This window comes from Tasmannia lanceolata, unplaced genomic scaffold (assembly GCF_043159265.1).
Source record: "Tasmannia lanceolata isolate RefF3 unplaced genomic scaffold, GAP_Taslan_0.1 ptg000007l, whole genome shotgun sequence".
Lineage (NCBI taxonomy): Eukaryota > Viridiplantae > Streptophyta > Magnoliopsida > Canellales > Winteraceae > Tasmannia > Tasmannia lanceolata.
Window position 1 is genome coordinate 353628 of NW_027518684.1, and position 20357 is coordinate 373984.

A 20357-nucleotide genomic window follows, 5' to 3' on the forward strand; every position below is an offset into this window, starting at 1 on the left:
TCCATGTCCCTCATTTTTTTTCTTTTGAAAATTGAGATATTTCATTGATATTAGAATAACATTGGGGACCAGGAGTTACAAAATATCAACAAGAGCTGGATCGGGCATACCCAGAAACAGAAGATAGTAAAACAAGCAAAACAAAGCAAACTACAGCAACAATCTTTGTCTTTTCCTTCATCATGCCATTGGCAAATGTATTTTAAAGAGAGCAACTCTCTATATCTCAGTCCTTTTTACAAATCAAACCCTGTTAGTCCTATTAGCACCGATATTAACAAAACCCAGTATTCAAACCTCTGATAAAATCGCCACACCTCCAAGAGATAGAATAGCAAAGCAGGAAGATCCATACAAAAATCCAGTCAAGGCAAAAGACATAATCTCTCAAACCCAATATGGTCAGAATTGTTGCCCATCTGGATTCGGACAAGTTTGTGTCTTTGCTATGTAACGGTGGCAACTTCACCCTAGATGATCGCAAAATGTTATAAACAATCTCCCAAAGATTTCCCCAATCTTATACTTCTAACACCCTCTAGATTCATCCTTAAAATTAACATCTCAACCTTCTGTGGGCAAGAGAAACCATCAGTTTCCGAATCTCCATACTAACTTCCTTGTCTAACGTGTCCCAAGAGTCTTGAGATTCTTCTAATGAGACCCCTACCAGTTTTTCTAACCTCTCTATTTCTGCTGCTTTCTCCTCCCCCCAACGCTGACGACGAGCCCTTCTCTCTGCTTCTAAAGCTTCCTAAAAAAAATGGAGCTTATAGATCCGGACAAATACGTCTTTTGGATCAGTTAACCCAGAGACTTTTTTGAGTTCCTCCTTATTTTCCTTAGCGTCCTTTTTGAATTGCTTCTGGTGCTTCTTCCAAATCCCCATAGAGATTTCTCTTGGAGAGGGGCATTCCTCTGATGCCAGCTTCTCGTCATACTCCAGCTCCTTAAGAAGTTTAAGGTCATCTACGTCACAAGAGGTGGCCTTCCTCTTCCTAACTGTGGGATCGATGGTTTCTTCTTTTTTAAGGCAAGCCAAAAGCGTCCTTTTAAAGAGGGAAATACCTCCCCTAGTTGTTAATAAATGAGGTTCGATTTGTGCACCTCTGCCAGATTGATCGACTCTTTCGACCCTATTTAAGGTACTTCTCTTAGGGGAGTTGACACGAATCCCACTGACGTGACGTTTTTTATTTTTCAGAACTCTTGACCTTCCTTTGTTCTTTTTGCTACTATTAAAAAAATGTTTTTTAAGTTTAACCACATTTTCTTCAACCACCGACTGCAGATTAGACTGTCATTGAAATCTTTCCGGATGGCTTTTCCCGAAATGGCACATGATTTAGCCTTTAAAGGTTGTTGACTCGTACCTTCCCATGCCTGACATTCTTCCCTTTCAATGATGATTTCTTTCATTTAATTTTTTATGACGGCTCTTCCCTTCCCAAGATAGAGGGTAATTCAAAATTTGATAGAGGCCCATCCAACGGCTCCCTAACAACAGAAATGACATATTTACCCTAAAAATTTTCTGGAAGAAGTCCTTCCATGGAAATTTATTTCTCCGGCGATTTTACATCGGCGGCATTGATTTCAGGGCCTTTATGGGAAGAGGAAAACTCATGAGCCAAAGAGTCCCCTACCGCCGACAAATCCCTTAAGGAAGTTAACTCCTCAGTTACCATCTTTACTCCCATCGGGTAGATAATGGAATCTACCATAAGATTTATGAATGATGGTAGACATTTCCACATTGATGTAAAAACCTTCGCAGATGCAAATTCCAGACATTGATTATGACTACCAGACATTTGAGCTCCCAAGACTAGTCCAAAATGATAGCCCAAGGCCGCCACAGTGGAAACTGACCAGGCATGAAGCGGTATATCATAAAATCTAAGTCTCACCGTTCTCGCACCAGTATTAAGAGCAGGAAACCATGGTTGAAGGGAGACAAGGTATCCTCCCAAAGCATCACCACCTCGCCTTATGATAGACGTGGCCTGACCTTGCGACTCAAAGCATAATAACACCATTAAAGGACTAATATAAAACGGCTTATTAAGAAGGCGGAGAGCCCAATGTTTTCTAACCCAGCTCCAAGCCTCTTCCAACAGGGAATTATTTCTTAAAGTACCCACCAAGCAGCTTTTGAGGGTCCTCTTCCTATCAGATATCAGATTTATTGGGATAGTAATCAATGGAGCTCCTTCCATGAGAACTTCTTTTGGAACAACCTTAGGGACCCAAGATTTTGCTACCTCAACTTTTTTTTTTTTTTAAATTTATCCAGAGCATTTTCTACAGACACTACGCGGACCAAAATTTTTGTAATTACATTTCAAGCACATCCAATCACTTCCACTTTGGTTCGTATTTCTTCTTCCACGAGGTTTTTCAGTTCCGAACTCAAATCGTCTTATCATCGTGTCCAAATCCTCATGGCTTCCCAAGGATCGCCGCCGGGGGGAGGGGGGTGGGGGTGGGCGCTAAATGATCCCACCCGACTCTCCCCTTGGCTCAACAAGATCAAATATCTTCGGCAACAACTATTAGAAAGGTGATTTTTAGGAAGAGATTCTAATATTGTTACTTCTAAATGGTTTTTCATGTAAAAACCTTACTAATTAATTACAAACTATTATAATTCCCAGTCATTTCTGCACAATCTCCCTCAGAAAACTGTTATGTCCATTCTCCCTAAATTCCTTCAGTCAGGTCTTTTAATTCCTTCTTCGGTCTTTCAATTCATGAAACCTTTTAATTCAATAATAGAAATGTCCAGTCTTTATACCATTCTCCCAATACTTAGTTCCACTATTCTCCCCTCCAAGCTATGTTGAAACTTCATCCGAGTTCAAGAAACAAGATTGACTTCTTACCAACCCGTGAAGGGCTGTGAGGCTGGACCAGATACAAAGAATGAATATTTGTCTGTGCATGGGAGTTGCTGGCCAGCGGTCGCTCAACTGTTTCAGCCAGTGTTTAAAAAAGCGGATGCAGGTCAAGATGCGGGCAAGAAAAATCCTTGTGGGCTGGGCACGGACGCGGCCAAAAATGCAGTTGACGCGGTCATAACTTGGAAGAGTCAAAGGAGTTTCTATTGACTTTGTAAGGCAAAATGCGGAACGCGGCCAAGGAAAAAGGAAGTTGACTCGGGGGAGTCCACAGTGATGTGGGGAGATTTAAAACTATGGTTTGAGCATAGTGCAGTGGTGGTTGGTTCCGATTAGACAAGGATAGAATGCCTGAATGATACTTGGGGGGAGTGTTGGGTTAGTCACAGTGATTACACATGATGAGGCCTTCATAGTTGGGCTAAGAGCTGCCTCTTCAGCCCAAGTGTGTTAAACCTGTCAGAGAATGAAGGAGTAGAGATTCTCAAATGCTTCCTTATCAAAGGAAAGCAAAGTTTATTGTCTGAGTTTGCTTCTGTTGGGTTTTCTCATGTCCACAGGGAGAGTAGTTGTTCAGATGCCATTGCATTGTTCAATACGAGCCAGAGTACTTTTTTTTTTCGGAGAGATTGACCCTAGAAATGAAGGGTTTGGTTTTGTTAATAGCATTTGGCTAGTCTTCCATGTATTTTCTCTCTCACCGTATGGCAAAGGAAGATTCAATCCAACTCCTCCCTTTCTGTTTCTTAGCTCCCATCTCATCCATCATCTCCTTCAATTCACTTACTCTGTTCCACACTCCCATAACGCCATGAATCTTCGATAACATTGAATAGATCGCCGGATGATCTCGTTGTAACTTATACATTGATTCCGCAGCATATAAACCAACTTCCAAGCTTGAATGTACAGTACAAGCTCCAAGCAATGCACCCCATACAACAACATCAGGCTCGAACGGCATTCCTCTAATCAACTTCTCTGCCTTCTCTAGCCGACCCGCTCGTCCAAATAGGTCAACCATACACGCATAATGCTCCATTCCTGCTTTGAGAAGAAATTCCCTCTCCATCGAGGAGAAATACCTTTCGCCTTCTTCTACCAACCCCCCATGCGCACATGCTGATAATACGCTGATGAATGTAATGTGATCAGGTCTAAAGCCATCTTTCTTCATTCTCTCAAATTGCTCCAATGCTCTCTTAGCAAGACCATGTCTAGCATAACCACCAATAATTGAATTCCATGAGATCAAGTTCTTCTCTGGCATGGACTCAAAGACGCAGACCGCTGTATGAAGGTGCCCGCATTTTGCATACATATCGACGAGGGAGCTCGACAATATCACATCGATCTTCAGACTGGATTTCAAGATGCTCAAATGGACTTGCTTTCCAATGACAAGAGACGCGCATCCGGCACAAGCACTTAGTACACTAGAAAATGTAGATTGGTTTGGCAGAACGCGCGATTTTTGCATTGAGGCATAGAGCTTTAAAGCTTCCACAAAGCGCCCATTTTGCTCATACCCACTGATCAATACAGTCCACGAGATCACATTCTTCTCAGGCATTTGATGAAAGATGCGATGTGCTTCATGGAGCTTCTTGTTACAAACATACCCATTAAGCAAACTAGTCCAAGAAACTACATTTCTCTCAGGCATATTCTCAAAAACGATATGGGCCTCATAAACGCACCCCAAATCCATATAACCCGAAATCACAGCATTTCGCAATGCGACATTTTTTGTTGGGATCTCATCAAACACACGTTGTAAAGCGGTCTGATCGCCCGATTTCGTGTAACCTCGAATCAACGCCGTCCCAACAAATTCATTCGAATCAAATGCTAAACAAATTATGCGGCCATGAACCTGAGGAACCATACTTACAAAACCCGCATCCGAAATTGCACTAATTACTGTTGTCAAAGTGAATTCCGTGGGTTTCAACCCGATCCTTTCCATTCGCAGGAAATGTCTAAAAACCGTTTCAGAATTGCCAATTCGTCGGTAACCTCCCAACAGGGTGTTCCAAGAGACGACATCTCTAACAGGCATTTCATCAAACAGTTGACGTGCACTTTGGATTTGATCGTTTCGGACATATCCTGCCATCATCGTATTCCAAGAGACGACGTTTCTGCATTGAGAGTTTTCGTCGAGCATTTTCCGGGCCTCGAACAAACGCCCGTTTTTAGCATACCCGTTGATCATGGCATTCAAATATTCAGAGGAAAGTGCGGAAATGCTGCTAAAGCCATTTCTTCTATAAAAATTATGATGAGGAGTCAGAGGGGCGGATTTAAACCTAAGCATGGCGCTTTACGGCTTAACTGCCACAAAATTTCTAGGCCGAGATCATGTTATCCTTCGTGTTTATCCAGCTTCACTGTTCTTCTTTGATGTTGATAGTGTCATTATCAAACTATAGCAGTGCGGATATCAATGAGTAAAAAAATGTGATTGGAAGTGTCTAAATTGACAAGCTGTGGCTGCTTTGAAGTGATAATTGTAAATAGACTTATCCTCATTTTTTAGGATAAGATGTTTAAATGTTATTGGATAGATAATCCTACATTTAGGAAATGGTTTCAGTGCTCAAGCTCAAATAGCTTATCTGAGCTAGAGCTCATAAATAGAGCGGGTGCTTATGTTGTTTTGATTATGTTAGATATTGAGTTTAGAGGACCTAACATAGATAGGGTGTCTCTAAGAAATCATATTCATAGGATCATTCTAAGAGTTGATTTGTGGAGGTTTAAAATGGACAGTTAGAAATTGGGTTCATTTTGTCCCTCTCAGATTGAATGGTTAGGATGATTGTATGTAGATGGTTTCTTAGGAGCACCCTATCTATGTTAGGATTTCTGGAATGAATGGGTTGAATGACTGAAACAACATGGGAGATGGCATTTTGATAAGCTATTTGAGCTTGAGCTTAAAAGGCACGCCCCCTAATACATTTGATAATTAAGTCAAACAATGGATAAGTGACATCATATAGATGAATAAGAGTTTTTTCCCCTCCTATTTGTTAAACTCATTTTCTCTGAATGTGGTCTTTTTGTATATATAAAGATGATAATCAGACATAGGACAATCTCCGGCGAGGCTTCTCATTATCATCCAAGTATCCGTTCCTATTTGCATCATTACATCCGTTCGGTATGGGATGGGGGCCAAATGGGTTGGCTCATGATTTTCTACAAGATCAACGGCCCTGATTTCACACGCACATCCCGCGTAGGACCCTAGAATTGATAGTCACCATTGATCATTGATCCTGACAGTACTGTCTGTCTGGGGGTTCCATCAGCTGGTTAAAGACTGTTTTTCACCCTGAGGTTGGGACTTCGATCCCAGCTTACCACCAAATAAAAAGAAAAAAATAGGACCATTGTTTTGATAGCTACACAAAGTCAGCGTGTCTTTTCTTTTTTAATTGACACAGTTTTTTGAGAACTGTGGTAACCTTTGACAACTGTTTATGCAATAAAAGACGGGAGATGATATCCCTCCCCCCGCATTACATGTACGCTCCCCTTTTAACTTGATTTGACGTGAAAAGTGGGCAACTTTATGTCAAAATAGGTTAAAAGGGGAGTGTGCATGTTGGTGGGGGGTGGGGGGGGGGGGGGGGGGAGAGAGAGAGAGAGAGAGAGAGAGAGAGAGAGAGAGAGATCATCATCATCCTTCATCCTAAAAGACTGGCTATGACTTGTTTCTTGCTTGGTACGCCTTCCTCCAAAAGGATATTCAGGAAGTTGTTAAGGCATCTTTTGGTTTAAGATAATACGGCATTCGATCAACAGCGCGGCTATAATGGGCTCTAAAGTCTCAGAAATTCAACAATATGGCGAAGAAGGACGGAGTTGGTCGATTGCTCTGCTTGGATTTACACTTTAGAGAAGGTAAGAGCTCTTAGGTATGAAAGAGCTACAGCTTCCGCTGAAAATCCATCCCCAAGAGAGCTTGCAAAACGGGAAGCGAAGAGTGAATGGAAACAGCGTAAAGAGGACGCTCAGCGGAATGTAGAGGAATTATTTTCTTTAAGAGGCTTTCGTAATATTGAGAATATTTGTGTACCGGTCTACAAGCTTCAATTTTTCAAGGACAAGTTGCACTATCAAGACCTTATGCGCCGTTTTGGGTGGGAGGCAGATCGTTCTCTCTGTATCACTAAGTTGGAGGAACTAATAGCTACCCTAGAGGATCCAATGGAGGAAGTCCCTACTCCAGAGTTTGAGATTGTTTTCTTCTCAAAGGAAAAGAGGCTGCAGCATAGTGTGGAATTTCTCCTTGATAAACTAAGGAAGTGTGCTCAGATTTGACAAGATGGTTCATGGAAGCAGTTACTTTTTGGAGTAGTTTAGTTTTGAAGTTTTGGAAAAACGGGACTTTGGAATGTTATGGATAGTGGTCGAATTTATAGTATATATTAGTAACATTCTAGGTTTGATTATAGAAAATGGTATTGTAGATATGCCGGGGTAATAGTAGATAGAACTGGGCCATATAATGTCAACTTCAGGTGTGCTAGAAGAAAGAAGTAGTTCCTCCAAAGCTTGAGAGACCATGGTCTTTCACTTTTGGAGGCATGGTTGCCTGATAAACCTTTTTCCTGGTTGTGTTTAAAGACGTAAGGAGGTGATGATCTGGAAGAAGATGAAGATAAGGAGTGGAAGTAGGAGTACAAAATAGACTTTTGGGTGTGTTTGGGGTGAATCTATGTTGGTTAAACTGTAGAGTATGATATGCTCATGGTATGTCCAGGTTTGATATGCTCATGGTATGTCCAGGTTTCAAAGGCCTATATGGCTCTGGTTACCCTGAATTGTCTTGTTTGATACTATGTAACAACAGTTGGGACTCCTGGTCCCCAATGTAACTTTCATGGTATCAATGAATATGTCATCTTTCAAAAAAAAAAAGACTAGCTGGGTTTGTGCAATTATCAAAACATGGTAGTGCCAATATCAGTAGCGTTAAATGATTGTTGGATCCATGGGCCATCCATGAATTAATTCCAACAACTCTTTCTTATAGAACTGGTTTGGTTATTAAACCTGTTTTTTTGCTACTGTTTCTAATTGAACCCTCCTGCAAAATAAATTCATCACCCTAAGCAAGCTTCTCCTCTTTATTTCATCCTATTTGTTTTGAGTATACAAGCCTCCTGAGACTCTCAAGATAGTAAAAGAACTTGTCTGGTAAGACCCAACACTGTAATTTAGGTCTGATAGCTAGATCAGCTTCAGAAATTAGTGATTCTGCTATAGATTATCATCAGAGCAAAATCTGTTCAATTTGATAGCATGGATAAGCATACAACAAAAGACACATGCAACTACATTGCTATTTCTTTTACCAACCCCAAAAAAAAAAGATCGACTACCTTTCTATTTTCTCAGCCCTCAATAAGCATACAACAAAAGACACATGCAACTACATTGCTATTTCTTTTACCCACCCAAAAAAAAACAAAGAAGATCGACTACCTTGCTATTTTCTCAGCACTCAAAGTTCTTCTAGCTCCTTTGCGGACACCATCAGTCCCATCATTCATTTCCTCTTCATCATCATCCTCACCAACAAAAATAACACCATTTTCAACATCTTTATCATCACTCTCATCATCCCAACCCTGCTCATCATCATCTTCATCATAGTCATCTAGATCGTCGTCTTCCATACCATCCGCACGCAAGGTGTGGAATTCTGGAGGAGGTGGGCAATCCTCAGTAATCGCTTCATCACGTTTGATGACTAGATGTCGAATGATCCTCTCATCCTTGTCTAGCATGCTCTTGAAATCATTGATCCATTTTGCTCCTAGCTCAAAGTTCATCAATATGTAGCTGGCATTCTTCGCTTTTCTTATTTTGTATGCCAGTCTCCGAAGACCCCAATTGTTCAGCCTCCAAATTTTCCCATTTTTCTCCCTCATAAAATCTGCAAAAGAGAAAGTTGCGAGTACAGTCACTGACTGTCCAGAAAATACTACTGATACATCCCAGATGATGAACAAAATTAAAAACGCACCACGAGCAATACTACAACATGATTTATAGAGGAAGATGACTTAGCTAGAATATAAACACGTCACAATTAAATAATTATAGTATAGGTTTAGATTGCAATAAGAGAAACTAATGCAATCAGCATGTGGATGCATATTAATCTCTATTTCCTCAAACCCCATGATCTCAAAATTCATAATTACCAAACATTCAGTCCCGCTGGGCAACCTACCCATCAACTTGTGTATCTTAACAGGAAAAAGTCCAGATATTAGATGTTGGCAGACAATTTAGAGAAAATTCGGGATTTGCGTAGAAAGCGTATTCTGCTCATGGTATGCATGAGGCTAGTGAGTTCTACTAAGCGAGGGTGTGGGCTGTTTAGTTTTATGAACTGAACAATTTCTGCCCCAATAGTGAATTCTAAATAAGTAGGGTGTGGGCTGTTTAGTTTTATGTCCTGGACAATTTCTGCCCCTTGGGTAATTTTCTTTCTTTTCTTCAAATAAAGCCTTGTTTTGTTTCATTTGTTTTTGTTTTTGTTTTTTTTCCGGGAAGATAAAGGTGGTAACTTTATTGAGGAACTATGGAAGGACTAGGTGCAGCTCAACTCAACTCAACTAAGCCTTTGTCCCAAACTAGTTGGGGTCGGCTAGAAGGACTAGGTACAGCACTGAAAAAAAAAAACTAAAGAAGCCACATTTTGTAATAGAATCGCAAGCTACAAACACAGGCAAGCACTACAAAATACAGTCCCACTAGCAGAAATGCATCTCCTATCCACGCTATATCTAGCTAGCAACAACAACACTGAATATAGCAGCAACTAATGTCCACACACACAAAAAAACCCAAATTCTACACAAAAACACATCTGAAAAGCAGTGCAGAGGGGCAGAGACGATGTCTGCACACACAGTGCAGCAAATAGAAAAAACCGAAAACAACTCCCCTGTAGCAGTAATCAAGATCCTGATGTTTCTTATTTATTTGCTCTGGAATCCTATTTGTTTATAGTTAATCTTCATCTGTTATTGGTCAAAGCAAAACAAAAGGAATTGTTTGCCAAGATCATAGGCCATGACCAGAGATGCATATACTCTTTCTCCGCCAATCCAATTCTACCATTGATTTTGACTCCATAGATTGGGTGTGTCAGATATTTGCATAATAATAGGGGACATTTACTTTTCTGACCAACAATTCTTCTCACCAAACGAACATATTAGTGCTTTTTATCCTTTCTTCCTGATAGATAAATATAACTGTGAATATGGTACAGAATATAAATTTCTGTGGAGTTCCTCAAGATAACACGGAGTTTGTAATCTCATGCTTGCCAGGTTGCTATATAGTCTTCAGTGTGGAAGCAGGAATCTTTTACAAAGTGCTTGAATAGTACCTCTAATCTCTTCAGGCCATATTGATTGAGTGATGGTTTTACAAACCATTAAATGTTGAGAAAGGAGATCGCCACTGTAGGAGACCTCAATAAGGACAAATTTATGTGAATGAGCTGCGAGTAAGATGGGGCTTGTGATCTGATTTCTGAAATCATGTAAGTTATAAAAATGCCAATCCCAGTATGAGATATTGCTCAGGTAACGTCAGGGTCTAAAGTCATATTTTTATTTTCTAGGAAGAGCAGAAATAAAGACATACAAGACTACCCAATTAAAATGCAGTTATAAGCAAAGATGAAACAAAAAGAGATGAACCTTCGTAACATTTTAGGTTTAACTTTATCAAGCAGAATTATTTAACAAGTCATAAACATCATATAGAGATGGAAACAAAAAAGAGACAAAATACCACCTTCAACTTTTGAAATTATGCTTCCAACCTCATCCACACGATCTTCATGAACCAAATAAACCACTTCATAGTGACGCACTGCAGAGAAAATAAAAAAGAAGAGAAAGACACCATCAATGAATTTCCGTTGCACCAAATAAATTTATTAAACCGATTAATCAAAATATTACAGTCTGATGCGCATGTTCATGTACTGATCTTAATTAATGAGGACTTTGCGAATAACAAATTTCATAATATTTTCTTCTATGCTTCTAGTGTGATTAGTTCTCAAGTAACTAATGTCCAACAAAGGAGATAGACAATAAAGATTGTGATTAGTTCTCGACAACAAAGGATATAGAGAATAAAGATCTTCATAAATCCATGAAGAGAAAACAAGAAAACAGATAGGCACTGCATGTGATGAAGTTGAGAGGCAATTGAAATTGTGAATCTGACAAGGGGAAGGGTTTTTCTTTTTCTCGTATGTTTAGAGAGGGAGGACAACGACATTGCTGATACATTTACCAAAGGTGGTACTGTAAGATTCATTAATTGATGGGCAGGCAATCTTTGTGCTACATATAACAGTTTTTGAGTGTCTGGTCTTCTCAATAAAATAGTTGTCTTTCTCAAACCAAAAAAAAAAGGGGAAAAAAAGGGGAGCAATGGAGTGTGGATGAGAAAAAGCATAATTTTTTATTCAGTTATTTGAGAAAAAGCTTCATTTTCTCTATTCTGTCAGATATTCTACTTAAACTTATATTCTCTATTAATGAGGTGAAACTGATAACTGCATTAATGCATTTTTCCATGGTTTTGTACTCAATATTTGATTCATAATTGATAAATTCTTCAGTTGAATACTATTTTTCAGTTACTTTGTTTGACAGTTAGACATCAAGAAACCATTGGTATGGATGGCAAATGCCGAGCGCTTTTGCTGATCTTAATGGTGGAAAGCTCCCCAAACTCAACAATGGAGAGAAAGGGAAAATGCTTTATGAGGGAGTTTTATTTCTCGTCTCTCGTAGCTTACAAATGAAAGTAATCCCAACTTTAAGGAAGGAATAGATTTGTTAATGCCTTTCTCCAACAGCTTAAGATTTTGGAGAAGTTGGTAAGTTAACATGGTATCAGAGCCAAAGGTCTCGAGTTCAAACCTCCCGAATAGCAAAAATCCAAATGCGAAAGTCGGCCCAAAGTGAGACCACATGTGCCACGTGTTTGCCAAGTGGGCCACATGTGTGGGGGAGTGTTAAAGTCTAAAAAATAAATAACGGGCCACATGTGCGGGGGAGTGTTAGAATATAAAAAATAAATAACGCCTTTCTCCAACAGCTTAAGCTTTTGGAGAAGTTGGTAACAAGATTCATGTATTGTCAAGCTAACTTGTAATTGCAGCATATGAACCTATCCTAGTATGAAGAAATAAATGGTAAAATATACTTACTTTGATCAACATTCAAATCACTCTCCAGCTGAAGATTCAGGAACTCAAAAAGCTTTTCTGCAAATCACAACCAATTTTATTATTTGTTAACCTCTGAATAATGATACCCGGATTTCTCAGGAAGGAAGTGAACCCTACCAACTGCAAACTGGTGGAGAGATTAACAATAAACACTGACCTTCTTCAGAATCAGCAAACTCAGGGAGTACTCTACCATCTTCGCGAACTTTCCTCTGAAAATCAAAATAAAAATAAATCCCACAATCAGCATAGATCCCATTAAGCCCCAACATTGAAACCAACCCAATCCTCAAATTAATAGATAATTAAGTAAATTTGACTCTTACATTAAAAACCATAATTCTTAAAAAAAGAAAAGAAGGGGATTTATTAGCATCCATCGCAGAAGGCATTTCGCAGATGGCCTGTTGCATCTGACATATCTATAACAAGTGGAATGAGAAACCATGACACAACTAAAATCAGAAACGACAATGACCTAATATCTAAAATGAAACAAAAAACACTAGTAAGTAAAAACACCCAGAAAGGACCATATCGAAATCTAAAGGCACACAACCCACCTAAAAAAATTTTAAAAAGGAAAACATCATCCCCAAAAAGCCAAAGTAAACAGAAGAAGAAAAAGATTAACTCACGTTATACAGCTACCAAAAAAAAAACATTGTTTCCTGGTACCAACTCTCATCATATAACCCGAAAATCCAAATACAAAAATTAGGGTTATTCTCAAAATCACCTTTTTAAGCAAAACGGCTTCGGGAAACGGCCCTGTAGCTTCATCAGGCCTCGAGACGAAACTATGAGAATCGGTTTTCTTCTTTTTCGCTTTGGCAATCACTGATTTTCTTTCCCTCGCATCGATGGAGAGTTTTTGTGTGGAAAATGGCCGTGGAGAAGAGAACCCATTTGCAAAAGCCGAGGAATAATTCTTCTGTTCGATGATAATCCTTTCTCCCTCCGGAAATCTGAAGCTCTTTGGAGAAAAACAGGTATGTATGAGAACCTCCATGGAAATGCATAGAAAGCTCAAAATGGATATTCAGATTTATTATGAGAAATTATAGAGCTTTTATATGGTGTGTATCGCGGTATAGTCCAGTAATTTTCAGAAAGTACTGTACGGCCATAGATGATCCATACCGTTCATTTGTTGGGTTACAACCTAAACAAGGTGTGCCCAAAAAATCATTTCCATAGCCCTTGGGTCCATAGGGGTTTCCACAATGTGCAGTCTCTCTATAGATGCGAGGGTTAGAATCATCCTATGGAAATGATTTTTACGGCACACCCTATTTAGGTAGTGACCCAACTAATGAACGGTCTGGATCATCATATGGAGTAAGCTGTACAGTACTTTTTTGAAAAATACTAGATTAGATGCAGCCATATAAAAATACTACAGATCCATCGTACAGAAATAATTTTTGGGCACACCCTATTTACCTTGCGGCCCAACTAATGAACGGTTTAGATCATCCGATGGGAGAGGAACGTACAGTAGCTTTTGAAAAGTACTGGACTATATAGTTCAATTTTTTTTCAAAATATACTGTATGACACACTCAATAGGATGATCTAAACTGATCATTTGTTGGGCAACAACCTGAACAGGAGATGCGCCCAAAATCGTTTCCATAGGATGATCCTAACTCTTGGAAAATAATGGAAAAATGGACTATAAAACTCGCCTTTTAGGCTAAGATTGGAAGGAGGGAAAATGATATGGGCACACTCCTCTTAATGACTGTTTAAAGTGAAATAGCCCTATTGTTGACCCTTTGTCAAAACAAGGGCAGTGCCAATATCAGCAGCCAAAAGATTTCCTTGTCGAGTCGACAGAGGGGCGGGAAGCTGGAGAGGGTGAGCAATGTTGACAGTGAGAAGAAAATTCATGGAAAAACTCTCATCCCACCAAGTATACACACCTTAAAACCTTCCACCTCCCTTCATTTTATTTCTTTTCTTATCTTTTTTTTTTCCTTATTGATTTTGTGATGCTTCAAGTCGAATTGCTAAATGGGTAGGCATTCGCTTTATCGGCTGATGGTAATTGCAGAAAACATGAATTCGTAAGTGAGTCTCTCTTAAAATCTGGAAAAAATTTCCATTTTATGTGAAAATTTAACCAATTTTGACTGAGCTTGTTGTAACTGGAAAAGGGAAAAAGTCCAAGGCTTTGACGTGTTTCGATCAAAATCTTAAATTTTTTTGTTTGTATAATGGGGTTGGCTGGAAGATCATGGTTTTGGATTGGATTAACAATTTAACGCCACTTTAATGAGGTTTTTGAAATCAAGGGTTGGCTTTTGTGTTTGCTTACAGTGGCGTTGAACTGTTAACGACTTGGGTTGAAAGTTGAATCTTGGTTTGGGAGGATTGTTTGAATTAATGGACTGAGATGTTGTTTTGGCAACTTGGGCTTTCGTTTCAGATTAGTAGATATCTTGCGGTTTTATGTCTCTGTATATTTAAATAATTCTAAGAGGTGTAATCACTTGGGTGTGTTTGGTTGCACAATATCCCGGGTTTTGTAGCAGTTTTGCTTCATTTTTGGCAAGCAAAATACCGTGTTTGGTTGTATGTAGAGTTTCAAAGTACGAGGAGACTATTTGGCTTGTCTCCTCGTTGTCTGCTGATGTGGCATACCAGCAAACTACTAGCAAAATCTAAGCAAAAAACCACCAAAAAAAGTAGTTTTTTACTAGTAGAATCTCGGGATTGATGCCTCTCTCTCTCTCTCCTCCCTCTATATTGGTAATGACACCTCCTACCACTACTCTTATGAGGTTGACAACCAAACACTACTCACCACTACTCTACAAGGAGACTACTTAGGCTGTCTCCTCCCTGTTAACTACTTAAAGTTTTAATTCACAACTACTCTACAAGCTAACTACCTGTAACCAAACTGATCCTTATTGTGGGCATACGTTCTGCTGAAGATGGCAGTTCCCTGTGGCTTCATTGGCTGATTTTTCGTACCCAATATTTGGGAAATAGGGAATATGATTTACTGTGCATGAAAATTTAGGGATTCTTTTGGCTTAAGATTCTACTGTTTCTGATTTGAATTGATCAATATTGAATCTCATGAGTTATCTCTCATGTTTCATTGTTTTCTTAGTCTAGTTAGTCTTAGTAAATGGTACTAACTGCGTTGTAATTTTACTAAATTACTTAATGGCTATTTCCTCTCAAAGACCTCATCTTCTACCTCTATCAATTTGCAGTTGTTCTTCTGTTTTGTCTTTTTCCATACAATAGTTACAACTAGCCATGGTGGATGTCTTTGTAGCTCATCATAATTTTGTTTGGAAGTCAATGATATTGCCGTGACTTTGTTGATATTTTCTAACATTTGTTTTTTGTAGATTGGCTCTCGAGTTTCTGCTTCTTTGCATGGATGCATTGGTTTTTGTGCTTATTCTACCATGAATCATTTCGATATCGGGCAGCCAACCTCTGTAACTCACCCACAGGTGCTAAATTAGACCTCCATGTGTTTCTATCTCTTAGTTATCACTGAAAGATGCATTTTTTCCTATTTATGCAAGCACTTTTATATAGAGAAAAAAAATGGAAAAAAGGAATATGGGACCCTTTAGGAAAACAAAAGCAGAACCAAAGTGAGGAAGAAGAAAAATACATACAATGCCTATGCAATGGCAAGATACAATATATTTGAACAGCCTGGATAGCTGGAGCGTAACTTGCTTTCTGTTGCTGTCTACTTATGATTGTTAATTTCCTGTGTACGCCTGCTTTTTTGAGCTATTCTGATATACCCATTTTATATTTGTTATCCTCCTAATTTGTCACGCTAAGCTGTACTCATCTCTATCAAGAAAGAAAAAAACTCTTACACTGCTAAAATTCAAATAAGTTATTTGATTGTGATTTAAAAAGTAACCGCAAGTGCACGGATCGTGTGTAGTCACGGGTCGAACTCAGGGAAGAGAAATCTTGTTTGTAAATCCTATTCTTGTACCGATTAGAATACTAGCTATGATATAATGTTGCCTGGCAAAATTTTAGGATTTCCATGGACTTGACCTCGGAGCCAACACTATATACAAGCGTATATTCTATTCAATCTAACAATCAAATTCAACTAAGATTTTTTGATTTAAAATCCTAATTTAGGCAAAGTGTACCAAAGTTCTAATGATATCTTTTAACTACTTATCTAATTTAAGTAGAAAACCAAAATTCTATGGGCCTAAGTAATTGAAAAATTGCAAAAGTAATTTGGAATAGTGTAAAAACCTTAATTCAATATAAAAGATTACTTAGGGTTAGAATCCACCATGGGTTTGGATTAGATTGATTAATTAAAACAACTCTTGAATTGGGTTTAAAATTCGATTAACTAGTCAATAAGGAATAAGATCAAAGGGATGTCATTCCTTATAAGTAAATAATCAAATCCACTCTCTAATTTACATTGATTATATAGAACTTTATATTTGTTAATCAACAATCATTCATACGAAAGGGGAAAGCCAATGGCATGAATGATTGGGATTTTCCAAACACAAAATCCTACACCATTTTTCAATTGAGTAGATTGATTTAATTATAAATATTTCTCCTTCCCCATGGCTTCAACTAAACCCTAAGTAATTAGGATTTAGTTGTTCATGGAAAAGGTAAGAAAAACAAAAATAAAGGAGATAAAAAAGAGAAGAGATGCCATATGATTACTTGAAAGAAAAACTAAAAGAAAAATAAACTCTCTACTAGTTTAAATTAAACAAAAAATACATCACTTTGGAACTAGAAAATATAACAAAATAAAAAGAAAACTTATTCTTTTTCTTCTCCTTTAAACAATGGTTGAAGCTTTGATCTCCCTCCTTCCAACTGTTGATTGTCTCGGTCACTTTCTTTAATGCTTTGCTTCTCACCCTTGGTTTGAATCTTGTACTATTAGCTTGAATGAAAGAGTGCACCAATACCCCTCGCCGCAATTGGTCAAGAAAAAGAGAACAAGAAAATTAGAAATATGAAATCAAGAGAGCATAGAATTTGTAGGAAAATGAAGAAATAGCAAAACAATGGGCTGCAAATAAAAACTAAAATTTTTAGAGAAATCAAAAGAGAACAAACAAAAGCAAGAGAAGAGAGAGGACCGAAATTACCCAGAGAGAGTGAGAGAGGAAGAGAGAAAGAAAAAGCCAAAAAAAAGTCTATCTCAAAAGAGATTTTATGGTATGTATATATCCCACTAGCAATGCATGTGTTGCTATTTTACTCCCCCCTTGAATGACGATCTTAGGAAACGTTGTTGCTTTCTTCCATTGCACCCCTACAAATTTAGCAATGTGTTGGATGAGTTGGTTATGAAATTGGCAGTTCCTCCTCAATTTTCTAAAAACGTTGCCATTCCATCCACTTCTTATAGGTAAATTACCGAATTCCAAAATATCTAAAGAAGGTGCAACACAGCAGTCCAAATTTCCTAATAGCTTCCCTTCCTTACATATCATCCACCCCTTAAAAAAATAAAACAGAAACTTGCCTCTACAGATCGTATCAAGTGCACACACTACCAATTGGATAGTGAGTTCGGTGGAAACTTGCCTCTCACAAGCAAATGCTATTAACAAATAATATCAGCCCCATTAAAAATATCACTTCCCTCTATATTAGGAAAGAAAGAAACGAATTTAGAAAGTGGAGGAGAGAGAGAGTAACCCTACTAAAATTTCCCCCGAATCATGCCTTTTTCTAAGAAAGAAATAAACATGCATTCATAGAGTAGGCCCCAATAGAATGACCGAATCCAAGATACAATGCAAAAAAGAGTGTTGCACCAAATTAGGAAGGATCACAAGATGCCAAAAAGCTTTCCATTCGTTTCACATGATGCCAAAAGTGGGGGCTGTTTTGGCCTCTTCTCTCTACCAATAGAAAATTTCTATTTGTAATCATCATCCAAAATAGCAAGGAGAGAGTGTCGGTTGTATTGCTAAGGTGCATGTGGATGTGTTATGTATGACATGTGTGTCAACCACCTCATCTAAAATCAACCGAACATCCTTTGCATTTTATACAAGTTGTGTATGAAACCAAAATGTAATGGGTGGGGCCCTCATATATTGCCCAAAATACCAAAAACCGAATAGAGCTAGATGTGAAAAATTCTTGCTATCAATTGCCATGCACATGCATGCTTTATTATACGTAAATGCCCCCTTTTCTTTTTAATCATATTTTTTTCATGCAAAACCGAAATTGAGACCCAACTGCAAAACCGAAAAAGGGAAAAATATGAGTGGGCCCTACTTAAAAAATAAATAAGAAAGAAAGAGTGTTAGAGTTGGGGCATCATAGGACTAATCCAAATCGTTCACTTGTTTGAGCCACTATATAAAGGGGCGTGTCTTATAAATCATTCCCACAAGCTGATCTGAACCGTCCATTTTAGTGGTCTTATTGCTACTTGATTATGCCCATTAATGGAATTCCACGGAATGATCCAATCCATTCAAACGATGGGCTTCAACATAAATGGATTGTCCCTCTAATTCATCTCCATAAACTGAACTTGGCCGTCCGTTAGATAATCTAGACCGTCCAAATGGTGGCCACAATGTAAATGGGTTGCCCTCAAGAACCGTTCTCATGGGCTGATATGAACCGTTCAAATGACAAGTATTTGGTCGAACTGGTTGTACCCCCACAAATTGCTTTTATATCACAGCCATAGGACGATCCAAACTCCCCAATTGATAAGCCACGATAGGTGATGCAAAAATCCAACGGTTAGGTTGCCCAACGAATGGTCCGGATCATCATTTGTAATCAAAATTTCCACCCTCTATCTCAATCCAAAAATGGACCATAAGGTGAATTGATCACGGGCCCTTAATAAGTCTCATAGGACGATCCAGACCATCAATTTTTTGTGCCACAAGATAATTTGGGTTGCGTATAATTCAGCCACCTTGATCTCTTGTTAAATTCAGCCAACATTGGAAATTGGTTATTTCTCTTCAATATTTCATCTTTTACCTTCAATTCTGAAACACAAAAAACAAGCGAATACCTTAGTAGTACCGCTTTAAATGATAAAACATGCATGTTTCCTATCACTACTATTCACACATAAATGTGCTCATCATTATTGTTATTTAACCTTTTGCAGACCATACTTTCAGCAACAGACACATAAAATTTGGTGTCCTTAAGATTCATTCTTTCATGATATTTTCTTGAGAAATCGAGCCGTTTCTCAAATTTGTGAGGACCTCAAGAGTCTAATGTGCAAGTCAGGGGTTCAAGCTTCCTTTCCTATCAACAAAAAATGAATGATATTTACTATTGCAGCACATTGATTTTTCTACCAAATAAAACTGAAATCAGATCAAAGCCTACGAAATGTCGAACGAAATATTGTAATGAAACAAATCCTTCTGGATTTTGCATTGGCTACCATTGATACCGAAACTGTTCGGCTGAAACCAGCATGTTTCAGCCGAAAATTGCTGGTTTCAGCCGAAAATTGGTACCATGATTGAGAAATTTAGAAGGTGCTCTGAGTAGATTAATTATTTTCAAGAAAGATAATATCTTAAGTTGACATGTCTTTTTAGACCATTCAAAAAAAGAAGAAGAAGAAGTTGACATGTGTTTTAGATGAAGATTGGGCTGGATCACCTTCTGATAGATGTTCGACAACATGTTATTGTTCTTCTATTGGAAACTGTTGGAATATGTAACTTGCCTAAGGGCATTTAGGACTTTGTACATTCCTTTATGTTTTAGTATAAAGATATGAGTCAGGGGGAGATTACCCTAACTCATTCAATTCTCTCTCTAAACTCTCGGTTAATATGGTATCAGAGCCTTAGGGTTTTCTGATCCCTAGGGTTCTCTTTCAGCCTCCACCTTCTCTGCCACCCTCACACAACCGAACCCCCCCTTCCCTCTCGTCGCGAAACCCTAACCCCAACTCCGGGCAAACCTTCATCAAAGGCACAACGGTACGCTGTCTTTTTCCTTTCGAGAAGGAGCCGTCTCCATCGACCCGACGATATCAGCCCTCCCTCGCTACCATCTTCTCCTTCCCCGCGCATACCCCTCCGGTTCTCCCTTTGCTCGCCCCGTTGCAGCCACCCGCACCTCCTGGCCGGAAAAGTTTTTCCAGGAACGAG

General features: G+C 38.7%; 3 protein-coding genes across 5 annotated transcripts in view; 1 reads left to right on the top strand and 2 right to left on the bottom strand.

Annotated features, from left to right (window-relative positions):
• Positions 1 to 3597: 3597 nt before the first annotated feature.
• On the bottom strand, positions 3598 to 5220 carry LOC143881230 (pentatricopeptide repeat-containing protein At2g13600-like). Its single transcript, XM_077384219.1, has one exon. The coding sequence runs from the start codon at positions 5218 to 5220 to the stop codon at positions 3598 to 3600; it is 1623 nt and encodes a 540-aa protein (XP_077240334.1).
• Positions 5221 to 8190: 2970 nt separating this feature from the next.
• Positions 8191 to 13246, bottom strand: LOC143881316 (Translation elongation factor EF1B/ribosomal protein S6 family protein). The gene is made up of 5 exons (XM_077384319.1): positions 12935 to 13246; positions 12353 to 12407; positions 12175 to 12231; positions 10740 to 10817; positions 8191 to 8856 (listed from the first exon to the last, which is right to left on the bottom strand). Exons 1-5 carry the CDS (start codon positions 13205 to 13207, stop codon positions 8399 to 8401), a joined length of 921 nt encoding a protein of 306 aa, XP_077240434.1. The 5' UTR covers positions 13208 to 13246; the 3' UTR covers positions 8191 to 8398.
• Positions 13247 to 13955: 709 nt separating this feature from the next.
• LOC143881317 (Metallopeptidase M24 family protein) overlaps positions 13956 to 20357 on the top strand; it is a 36112-nt gene continuing 29710 nt past the window's right edge. For 2 of the 3 annotated variants that reach the window (XR_013251922.1, XM_077384320.1), the window contains exons 1-2: positions 13956 to 14113; positions 15570 to 15677. Coding sequence is in view for 2 of the 3 variants with exons in the window: in XM_077384320.1 (XP_077240435.1) it covers positions 14066 to 14113; positions 15570 to 15677 (156 nt within the window). In the remaining variant the exon portion in view is untranslated. Of the gene's footprint in view, positions 14114 to 14202; positions 14268 to 15569; positions 15678 to 20357 lie in introns of all 3 variants that reach the window. The other variant, XM_077384321.1, reaches the window with a different exon arrangement.

Coding starts and splice junctions, on each gene's coding strand:
- LOC143881230 (XM_077384219.1), bottom strand. CDS start 5,220: ATGCTTAGGTTTAAATCCGCCCCTCTGACTCCTCATCATAATTTTTAT.
- LOC143881316 (XM_077384319.1), bottom strand. CDS start 13,207: ATGGAGGTTCTCATACATACCTGTTTTTCTCCAAAGAGCTTCAGATTT. Junction 12,232..12,352: donor GTTTGCTGATTCTGAAGAAG/GTCAGTGTTTAT, acceptor TGTGATTTGCAG/AAAAGCTTTTTGAGTTCCTG. Junction 10,818..12,174: donor TGATTTGAATGTTGATCAAA/GTAAGTATATTT, acceptor TTTTCTCTGCAG/TGCGTCACTATGAAGTGGTT.